The sequence below is a fragment of the Acipenser ruthenus genome, chromosome 5 (genome assembly GCF_902713425.1).
Source record: "Acipenser ruthenus chromosome 5, fAciRut3.2 maternal haplotype, whole genome shotgun sequence".
Lineage (NCBI taxonomy): Eukaryota > Metazoa > Chordata > Actinopteri > Acipenseriformes > Acipenseridae > Acipenser > Acipenser ruthenus.
Window position 1 is genome coordinate 6,984,339 of NC_081193.1, and position 12,130 is coordinate 6,996,468.

A 12,130-nucleotide genomic window follows, 5' to 3' on the forward strand; every position below is an offset into this window, starting at 1 on the left:
CAGATTTCATTCAACACAGTCCATAGTGCTTGCATTTTGTTTCTGTTAGCTGCTATTGGACAGCATTACTGCCAGTATAATAACTGCATGTTGATTGCCTGAGCTTTAATTCTGATCGGATTTAATTTTAGGCTGCGTCACACATTTCCAGTCATTTTGCTTTTTGCCAGTTCTCACTGGTTGATCAACTAGAGAAGACTTAAGCAGTAAGACGTGAAAACAGCGGCATGGAGTAATATTCTCTTTACTACTGAGAAAATATCTGAATATTTGAACGACCACTGCTGCATATGAATTTGAAAGTGAAGATCTACGTCAGTGTCCGCCATAAATTACATAGTTGATAAATATTCGAAATAATTTTCATAACGCGTTTTGCCTTGACCAGTTTACCACCTTGTTAGAATTTGCGCTACAGTTTCTAAACGTATGTGATGTGTGGGACAGTAGGAAGTAACATAAAAAACAGGACCAGCAAAGTAAAGTGCTCCTTCAGATTTGACAAACGAATCAGAATCGGGATTCAGATACAGGTACATCATTACTTGACATGCGTCACGCTTTCCAAACACAGGCTCAACTCGCAAGATAAATGTCAAGTATAGTGTCAACGTTTTGCTTTGTTGTGATCCTACTTTCTGTTATGAGGACAGTAATAAACGAAAACCAAAATGGGGAGGTTTATTTTTTTCTTTGTACAATGCCCCCTGTTCTACATTTATTTTTTAAATAGTTTGTTTTAAGTTACATTTTCACTTGCTTGTAGATCTAATAAAAGGCATAAGTAAACCACAATAATTCTATTACTTTATGACAATTTGTTTATTGTGCAGAAACAACAACTGTTTCTGCCTGAAATACACAAAAGAATGATAACTGTAACTACTGTTTTATAGTTAATTCAGTGGGGCAAAGTAAAGCCTTGCAACCTTATTATTCCTGGATATTACAGTTTTGCATATCATTTTATGATATAACAGCATTGTAAATCGTTATACTTTTGTTAGATTTATCTGGGAATTGGGCAGAAAGTGACTGGAACAAGAAAGTGAAAGTAGTTTTTGTTTTATTTAACTTAAATACGTTAGTAATGTACTTTGGCTTAGGTATTAATTTCTATTCATTTATATGATTGATGAACTTAAGTTTGACCTGTTGTCCCAGAAATAATAATTAAAAACAAAAAAATCTAGCAAAACACTGGATTTTTGTCTCCAGTTTATTATTTGAAGTAATAAGTAAAAAAAAAATAAAAAAATAAAATACAGGGATAGATGTTCTAGTGCAAGCATGGCCAGGTCCTGATGTAGGTGAGTACTCAGGGTCTGGAAAGTATGGGGATGATTTCAGAGAATACTATGGAGCTTAAAATGGCCAAGTCAAGTACATAATGTTTTAAAGAGTAGTGCCTGTTACATTAAATATTAGAGGGGTATTTCAGCCACTATTGTGCATTGTTTGAATTGGACCTTTGTATCATTTTTATCACAGTTGTTTTTTTAACAATTTTTCTTATAACATCAGCCTTTTTGTAGGATATCTTGAAACACTCCCTGTCTACAGCAGTTACTGCATAGTGTAATACTTCTTAATACTTATTTAAGGTTTAACTTAACTGTTATATTATGGTACATGACTGAGTGATACAAGCAGAGGGTGCAAAATTTTCAGTATTTTCAGCTTCTTTGTTTATGGTGAATTGGTTATATTGTCAATTTTGTATTAAAAAATGTATACATTTGATACGTATGTATTAATTGTCACTCAAATTGTTTTAATTCTTTTTAAATGTTTATGTGTATGAAAAAAACCTGAACCGCTGGTCTGCTCCACCCAGCTGCGCATATGAGTACCTACACTTTGATGTTGAGAATTTCACTCCTGCTTACAATCGTAGCCACACTTCAGCCCAGGGCTGTTTACACTTACAAAAAAAAAAGGCAAAGTCATGGTGTTACTTATTAATAACAATTTAAATATTTTGAATTGAATTGTCTATCTTCTGTTTTGCTTGCATGTATTTTTTTTTTCAATCAGTTGGACCCTGCAAGTGGCATTAACCACACGGTTCACGTGGCAAAAACATACTAAAAAGGAAGCGTTTTATCCACCACACATTACATGGGTTTTCTAAATGTGCAGCGCATGCAAGATGAGAAGAGTGAGTTTGAGCCATACACAGGGCAGCATACCCTGCTGTTCAGTAAGGTAGACATGTTCCTAAACAAGTCAACAGCACACAAACACTTGTTTTCCCCCCAGCTCAGTAAAAGGGGCTTGTATTCATAGATCAAACTACAGACACTCAGAGTCATTCTTCTGTCTGGCGAGGCTAAGCAACAGCTTTTTTCTAGATGAGCCCCTGAGAAAGACTGGAGAGTGAGAGGGGGTGCTGTTCTCTGTGGCTTCTGAGGAGAGATCTGTGACGACAGCAGCAACGATGGTTTTGGCAGCAACTACAGAGTCAGGAGGAGGAGGGCCAGTCTCGTTTGGAGAGTTCATAAGACTGCTGTCATTCATCTCGATCACTTCAAAATCGGCATCGTTCCACTGCTCAGCCTCATCTTCCTCTTCCCCATTGAGGCAGGAATCGGACGACAACAAGGCCTTGTGGTCCTCGCTGTCTTCCCCAGAGCAGCTTCCTTCACTCAGCTTCCCGCCGTCTGAGCCATGGCTGGACGCCAACTTGTACATAACTGGGAAGAGGATGGCGGATACGGTGGAGGTGCCCAGCGCAGTGTACATCAGCACTGGGTTGTCCTGCGTCTTCCCCAGCAGGAAACCCACAACGGACGGGATCACCATCTCTCCTAGGGCTGCACCCACCACAAAGACTGCTGCTGAACATCCAGTTATCTTGGTGTACTGCTCCAGCCAGGAGATCCCGCTGGGGAAGGTGGTAGCCATGGAAGCCCCATAGACAGCTGTGCCAGCCCACAGGGAAATACTGCTTCGGCAGTAGAGGGTGAGGAAAAGAGAGGAGACCGTGCAACCCACCAGATCTAACAGGATCATGGTGCCAGGCTGAAGGCATGTTGCAAAAATGATAGCCAGGCCGCGGACAGCTGCAAAGCTGCCCCAGAACAGGGTGTTGAGGCCAGCAGCCTGGTTCTCATCCATCCCCACAAAGTCCTTGGCGTAGGTAAATATGAAAGAGCCGTAAGCTACCTCAGCTCCCACGTAGAAGAAGAAGAAGCAGAAGAGCAGCAGGATGAGGACGTTGTGATGCCTAGCCACCAGCTGTGTTTCCTCAGAGGTCTTGGCTCTTGCATGGGGGGCACTGCTCCGGGCGTAGAGGATGAAGAACATGAGCGAGGTCAGTAGCAGGAAGGAGCCGATTACAATGTAGGACCACATGGACTTCATGGAGGTGCTCTTTTCATGGGTGATGTTCAGGGCTTGAGAGAATTGGTTGCTCACATGGGTGTATATATCCGTATTCGATACACCCCTGTCTTCCACGCTGACGTTTTTGCCTGATGCAACGTGGGCACCAAGGAAGGGCAATTTCCCAGGAATGAGCCTGGCAAGGATTGGTGACACAAAGGCACCCACTGCAAAGCTGAAGTGCAAGGCCTGCATGTGCGGTCCTGCCTTGTCGCCCCATGTGTTAAGAGTGAGGACGTTGCCACCTGCAAGAGAATCAGTTATATGTTGAGAATGGAAGTGGGCAAACTTTTAAAGAGGCTGAACAGTGTGTAACCTTTTCAGTGCCCATGACGAGATGTCTTGTAATAAATAAATTGTTTAACATAAAGTCACTTTAAAAAATGCACTGCCTCTATCTAGCCATGTGGGGTCCCGATCTTCATTCAAGCCTGTTTAGAGATCTTGTGAGGCAGGTTTAAAATGCAATTGCACAGGGCTCATCTGAGGATTATTTTCTGTTTTCTTAATAAAACACGGCAACAGTAAGTATGACCCTTAAAAAGGTATAAAACTCACATTAGAAATAATATTTATTATGAGTTAATTTGTTTTTTGCATACCTATTAGCAATTTGTATTTGAGACAATACAGTGAAAACATGATCAGATGCTATTTTTCTTTCTGCTGAAGATCGCTCTAACCAGTACAAGAAGTGGACATTTCACGTGTCTGTTGTTATTTTTACATTTATGTACAAATCATCCACAATTTAGCATTTACTATTTTTTCAGGTAAGCATTTAAATACTTCAGAACCTTTGTTGTATAATAACTAGAGAAAATGATTTTGAACTATTTTTTGCAGTTTTAATAAATATTTTGTTATGTTTAATCTTGAAATACCTATTTTTGGACCATGAAAAAAGAATATAGCCCTAATCACTGTAAAGCATTGAAAAAAAAAAAGATGAACCATGGAAATGCTTACATGCATGTGAACAGCTTCAATTCAAGATGACTACGGTAAATGTTTTACTACTATGGCAACCAAGTTTAATCCTCCTTGATAGTGTACTTACCTGTATCTAGAAACCCCATTGACACCCCGATGAGGGACATGAAGCCTGTCAGCAGGAGGGCTGTTTTGCAAAAGGGAATGGCAAACAATCCTAAAGCTGTGATCAGCAGTAAGAATCCTGAAACCAAAAGTAAACCACTTGTCAGGGTACAGAGGAGAAAAGCAGGAAACTGTGCCAGGTTTGACAAACTGCAATTTTACAGTACTGCCTAAAAAGCTACTTCGTAACACTTTACCACACTTTTGCAACCATCAAAATGTCTCAAAAATAGGAGGTTATATGAAACACTTGCCAAACAGCTTTTTTATATGACCTGTTAAAAAATGCAAGAGTTTTTTCATTTGGTATAGAGGGTGTTCAATAACGAAGACCTCTCCTGCACTAGTCCAGTGAGAACTCTAGTTCCATACCCAGCAGGAGATGTTGGTTCATGCAGTCGAAGACAATCCCCCCCACCACAGAGCCCCCGATGTACCCCATGGATCGGCCCACAAAGATGTAGGAAATGTTGCTGATGTTCTGCTTGACGTTGACTGCCAGGTCTTCAAATGTGGGGCCCAGCACAGCAATGCTCATCCCCTACAATTAAACACAGCAATACAATCATGTGATATACAGTAAGTTCATAAATACCGTAGGAACAGGTAGAGACAAATGCCTCTAATTTTCATTATAATTGAAAAAACAGTTCTCTAGATAAGTGAAATAACGCAAATCTCAACAATGAAATAGCCCTGTGTGAAATCCCAAACATCTGGCGTGATGCCTCTAGTGAATTTACCACATCTAAAGTACTACACAGACTTTGTGAATTAGAACTCTCTGGATCAACTCTATTAAACGGGTCTGACTGGCTGATCTACAGCAGTGGTTTTCAACCTGTGCTACTCGTACCAGTACTGGTACATACCAGCAGTTGCTCTTTATGATGATGTGAATCCTCACCCACAATACTCCCTCTATCGCACCATCGTAATGTATCAATCAATCTGTTTGTACCACTGCATCTCAGAGAAATTCAAAATTATGATGAGAGGAATTTGTTGTGAACTTTCAAAGTTACTGATGGGGAACCAAAACAGCCACTCTGTGTTGTTTATTGTGGTGAACTCTTGTCAAATAATTAGATGAAGCCATCACATTTTCAGTGAGAAAACCGCTTATAAAGGTGTAGGTCACTGTTTTACAACAGCCATTTAAGATTGCACATAGTTACTGTCACACCTGGTGGTCCCGGCTGGAGACACTGGTACTGGTACTGGTACTGGTAGACGAAAAGGTGGAAAACCACTGATTCAGAGCACTGACCTGTCCTGTAATTGCGGCTGCATTATTTCAAAGAACTTCTTAACACTGGAAGCAGAATGGAAACACAAACCCAGTAGCTTTTTTATTTGTTTTTCCTTACCGCAGCAAATGTCATAATATGTTGTGCCCTCTAACAGTAATTCATAGAAACAACACAGCCTCCCTGTCCTGCATGCAGTTGATAATGTTACACACATACTGTAAATTTTGATGTACTAACCAATGCATAGCAAACAGTTTTAAATGTATGATTACAGAATCGGACACACGTGTTGCACTGTCAGCGAGGCAAGGTTACATCAAAAAAGGGATCATAACAGACAGTGGCGCTCTATCACAATTTGTTTTTCTGCTGCGATTAAAAATGTTGATTCCTATCTCATCCTATTGCTTCCAGTATTTTAAATACCAGCCCTGAATACATACATGAAGAACTAAGACATACAGTATTGTGAACAAGAAATGGTACTGTAGTTCTCAAAGAATACCTTAAGACATTATTATTCTTGGAGACCTGATCACAAGGTTGCTTTGTTTTATGAATAATCCTTCTAAACTGCCTGTTGTACGCACCCCTATAATGTGTCGGGTTCTCTAGTTCAGAGCCTCTCAGACGCAAACAGCAAGGAATATAAAGATCAGATTGGTTCTGAGTCTGTGTCCCTTTTAACCTAGAGCTGCCACATTACGTTACTGTAGCCAGCACTGACAGACCTCAACCAGTTACTTTTACAGTGAAGCCCGACTCCACAATGTCCTTTTCGGTTCTTAGGGCGCTTTGCACACTCAGCAGGTACTGTTAAAGGATCCAGGCGGTCTGTTCAAGCTACAAAGTAAAATGTACAGTTTAACAATATTTTGTCAAAGTTGGTTGCTACATCTTTCTGCAGTGTAATGAAATACTTAATTCAAAAGTATTAATGGGGTCGTTTTATATTTACTATATATTTTGTAATTTTTACCATAGAGTAGGGTTTTTATTTTTTCTTGAATGAAAATACAATGGCCAAGGAAGATGGCTTATCCGTGTGTCATCTAAGAGACAGCAATAGACGAAAAAGTAATAATAGATTTACAAATGAAAAGCTAATACCATAATTGAAATAATAATAATATTAATAATAATAATAATAATAATAATAATAATAATAATAAATGTAGTGCAGTGTAATCATCCTTACCATTCCTTGGGTTTGACAGTTGCTGGAAGAGAGTATTACCAAGCAATGACGACAATACTACATTGGATTTTGAGTAAAGTACACTAACCTCACAATAACTAAATATTTCATACAATATTGAATTCCTTAGCTTGACAAGACCACTCTTTTTTGGATATCAAATTCGATACAATGCAAATCCTGCATGTGACGTTGTAACGAATATATTTATTATGCAAGCACTTCAATATTTGTATGTATGTGTGTTTGGGGGGGGGGGGGGGGGGGGGGTTATAACAATGATGATGACAATAATAATATTCAGTATTTTTCCCTACCAGCCCCAGAAACGAAGCACACAAAGTGAGTGATGTCGACCATCGACTTGACCCGGCAGCAGCACGGCTGGATCTGTTCCTTCGGATGATTACCACTTGGTCTGAGTCGGGATGGTCGGCCCTTCTGACTTCTTTGAGAAATCCCTTCAGGCTCCGCTTGCTTTCTTTCCTCATATCAAACAGCGTGTCTTCTTCCTGCTCCTCGTCTTCATCGACCTCTTCCGTCGCAGCAAAACGGACTTGTTTCTTTTTCATTACGGCGGCACCAGCACCAGCAGCTGAAATGGACATTTTGTCGCAAAAGGAGAAGCGGCTACACAGACTCGAGCTGTCCACCTGAAAAAAATGCTGTAGAATGATGTATATACAAATCCATAAACGCGTCAGGTTGGACCTGAGCGAGGGATCTAATCCCCCCACATCTGGAAGCAGGCGTCGCTTTGTTTAAATCCCTAACAACAAAAAATGCTGATTGTTGTGCAGCTTGGTGTTTTAATATAAATAACACTAGCAGGACAGGATGCTGTCGGTGTTCTTGGGTTCAGATGGCAATGAAAGGGTAGGATACAGGAAGGGGAAAGCTGTGTGTTCTGTTGATGTGATTTGTCACATCACCAGACAGAAATAATCTGTCAAACCCCCGGGCCCCAGCGCGTAGAGATGGCTTCTGAAAATGACTGCAATGGTATTTAGTTTTTTGTTTGAACTCAGAAGCAGCACTTCAGTGCTTTGTTCAGTTTTATACTAGCGGATATTGATTCCTTGATATACCTGATGTACTCAACTGCGCTTTCATGATTACAGTACTGTGAGCTCTGTACCTAAGCTAAGGTGACCATATGGCTCCCTGTTCAGCAGGACAGTTTGGCAGTTCAAGCTTTTGCATTCTGGTACGTTTTACCTGTCAACCCAGTGCATTCTAGGACGTTTTACCTGTCAACCCAATGCATTCTAGGACGTTTTACCTGTCTCAGGTACCATTCTTTCCTTTAAGAGAAGCAGGACTACGCTTACCAGAATGCATTGGCTTGTGAGTTGAAAAGCCTGAACTGTCCCAAACTGTCCCTCTGAACACGGAGCCATATGGTCACCTTACCTGTACCATCATCAGAAGTCATATTACCATAGCCGTTACTTGTAGTTACTGTACACTACCTAAGGTAGTTTCACAACAGTCTCACAATTGCCCAGAATTCCATTAACTAAACACCTTTATGGTAGACAAACATATGGATAGTTTCTTATTAAACCTTTCAAGCACTGAATTATTTTTGTCCAGCTGAAGAAGGAACTTCTTTATTGAGTATAGATTTCACTACGTGTGAAAATAATAGTGTTCCTAGAATGGTTACCTTATGATTTAATAATAATAAATGGATCTCTGTCATCAGGAGTAGATCCCTCTGTCTTAAAAATGGCCGTGGTTAAACCTCTGCTTAAGAAACCAAACCTAGACCTTGCTGCTTTAAACAATTCTAGACCTATTCCAATCTGCCATTTCCAGCTAATGTACTAGAAAATGTAGCTGCAAACCAGCTGAATTCATGTCTTGATGGTAACAAAGTGCTTGAAAAGTTTCAGTGGGGTTCCATTCTGCGTACAGTACAGAGACTGCGCTCATCACAGTGGTGAATGATCTACCGGCAAGTGCAGACTCTAGCTGTTTATCTCTTCTGGTTCTTTTAGATTTAAGTGCTGCATTTGATACAGTGGACCATACCGCTTTAATTGATTGTCTCAGAAGTTGGGGTGGCTTGTCCGATATTGTCTTAAAATGGTTCAAGTCATATCTCACTAACAGACAGCACAGCAATTTGTTTCATTAGGACTGTGTCTGGGTTTTCATGTGTTGCCTGTGGCATTCCCCAAGGCTCTATACTGGGACCTATTATTTTCTCTTTGTACATGTTACCGCTGGGTGAGATAATCTGTATACATGGTGTTAACTTTCACTACTAATAATAAGTATTTACCCTACCAGCCCCAGAAACGAAACACACAAAGTGAGTGATGTCGGCCATCGACTTTATTATATATATATACATATGATTAATAAAGGAGCTTCTCATCACATATATACCTTCTCGTGATTTAAGATCAGATGATGCAGGCATGCGGTGCCTCCCACAAGTGTACACAGAAAGGAAAGGAGAGGGAGCTTTTAGTCCCTGTGCTTCCAGACTGTGGAATGCACTGCCACCTCATATCAGTTAATGACTTTAAGTCAAAATTGAAAATTAGCTTTTTTAACTGAATTGTAAACTGTGTTTCTCTTTAATCTCTATACAAATGTATGATAGTTTTTCTTTAATTTCTATACAGATGTAATATATTTTGATTTTCTTCTGTTTTGTCCTGTACAGCACTTTGATATACTTTTTGTGTGAATGGTGCTATATAAATAAACTATTGATTGATTGATTGATTTAATAGTATGTCTCAGCGATATTAATTCGCTTGAGATTTTGCAATGTCCACACTCAACAGGATAAGCCTTGTTTTCAAATTTCTCCCCCATCTGTTTTTTGGTCTTTTTGAACATCATGAGTTGGACCCAATATGATCAAGACAAAGGTCAGTAAGACAAGCAAGAAAAAATCATATATTAAATTAAGTCAATGGTAATTAGTAAGAAAATATTTACAGTAAGACTATAACAGTATATTAATGTGACTTGCTCAGGGTTACACACTGAGTCAAGTCAGTGGCAGAGGTGGGATTTGAACTGATGACTTTCTGTGTACAAGGCCTGGACTTTAACCACTGGACCACACTGCACAGTTTAGTGCAAGTACAATTGAAGCGCGGGCGGACGCACGCACGTACTCACTCTCACTCACTCACTCTAGCGTCATTGATTACTTGTGTTTGCAAACTGTGAGGGTACGTCACGATTTTCTCTCAATAGTGTATCCTGGAATTTTGTTAGGCCTATTATTATTATTATTATTATTATTATTATTATTATTATTATTATAAATTAGCAATTTTACAAAGTACAGTTTCATTTCCGTGAAACAAGACAGAGAATGCAACTGATGACATATAAGAAAATCATATAATAGAAATAAAAAAAATAGTGCCAGGCAAAAATTACCAAGAAGAAGGATACGGAAGCTCATTAGCGTCATAAATATGTAGGCTATTGCGTTATTGCGAGATAATATAACATTATTTCACAATCATTATTGCGTTAACATCTCTACACAGTGGACGCGATGCGATTGGTCCTGCTGTAAAATGGTACTGTCGCTGCGACACACCTTTCACACCAGTGGCGGCAGGCGCGCGCTATGTGTTAGGCGACCCTCTGATTGTATCATCAGATGGATCACACGTATGATATATAGTCCTGTTATACAGCTAATAAAAATCTATACAGAATAGCTTTTCAGAATACTTATTTCAGTAAAGGTAAACGAATCGCACACACCAGCTATATCCAGTTCCCTAGAAACAGACTGCAGATGTTCTCCTTTATTGTACAGCTCCGGGTATACTGCAAGAATGATCTTTTCAATTATGTCTGTATGAACGCAGTTATGTCATTTTTTCCGTTTACATAGTAAGCTTTTGCATGCTTTTTATGTCTATAGGCTACATAAACACATGCATTTTCAATGTCCTGTTATTTATTTTGTTTGTACAGTTTTATTTAATCATAATATACCTGTATATAGACGCATTTCTGTTCAAAAGTTGTTTTTCTTTCTTTCTTTATTTTATGCAGTCGGCTGGTATGTGTGCGTTCTATATATAAACGCATTTGTTTTGGGTGTGTAGTATACCTGTACCTTGTGCTGACAGACAGCTTTAAGACCGATCTCGGCTCGTAACACCTGCTTTCCACCAGTGCTGTCTAGCACGCGAGGTGTGCTCCATGGTTAGCACAGTTTAGTAAATATCTAGCACGTGCCTTATCCTTGGATTACACGTTTGTAAGAACCTTAGTAAATGAGGCCCGGAGTGTCTTAACAATACAATAAATACTTTGTACTAGTTTATCATTAAATATAACCAAACCAATTTTAAAGCAAAATGAATAGACTGAATGGGATTAGTGACATGGTGTGAATTACCAAAACTATCTATTTATTGCAATAATTATTGTGAAGTAATGCAAAATTATGATCTCATAATAACGCAATAATTATTGTGAAGTAATGCAAAATTATGATCTCATAATAACGCAATAATTATTGTGAAATAACGTAATATTATCTTGTAATAATGCATTTTTTTTCTTTGTAGAGCTAATGAGCTTCAGTTGAAAGACTTAGTATATTAAAAGGAAAACATAAAGAATAACAGATATATCTATATAACCATACATATGTAAAAAATGCATAAGCATACATACAGTTTACAAAAGTTTACATACCCCAATGAAAATGTATAATTTCTAGAAATTTATAGAAAAACTGAATTTTAAGAAAAATCTTTTGTAGCAAAAGTTTTGCTTTTTTGGATGAGGATTAGGGAAAAAAAGTTACAAGAAATATATGTCTGCAATTATTTTTGTCAACAATTTTTTTTGCAAAACTCCAAAAATGCTAATTCAAAAGTATTCATACCTTTGATGCTATGATAGTATTGTCTACAAGGTGGTAGACATTACAATATGATAATGCAGAACCCAATTCTAAAAAAAGTCTAGATAATGCTGGATTGTAGGTGAACATTCTTGGAGAGTATAAAAGTGTTAGGCATAGGATGATTGCTGTCATTACCAATAAGTCAATATGGGAAGAAGTAAAGAGCTATCTGAAGACCTTGGGCAGAACATTATTTATTGTCATAAAGCTGGAGAAGGATACAAGAAGATTTCCAAGCATTTCAGTATCCCAATTTCAACTAATGTTTCTATTATCAAGAAG

General features: G+C 38.7%; 1 protein-coding gene across 1 annotated transcript; it reads right to left on the minus strand.

The window, feature by feature from the left end:
• Positions 1 to 656: 656 nt before the first annotated feature.
• On the minus strand, positions 657 to 7,846 carry LOC117402653 (sodium-dependent glucose transporter 1-like). Its single transcript, XM_034004007.3, has 4 exons — positions 7,254 to 7,846; positions 4,858 to 5,026; positions 4,448 to 4,564; positions 657 to 3,632 (listed from the first exon to the last, which is right to left on the minus strand). Exons 1-4 carry the CDS (start codon positions 7,542 to 7,544, stop codon positions 2,296 to 2,298), a joined length of 1,914 nt encoding a protein of 637 aa, XP_033859898.3. The 5' UTR covers positions 7,545 to 7,846; the 3' UTR covers positions 657 to 2,295.
• Positions 7,847 to 12,130: the final 4,284 nt, after the last annotated feature.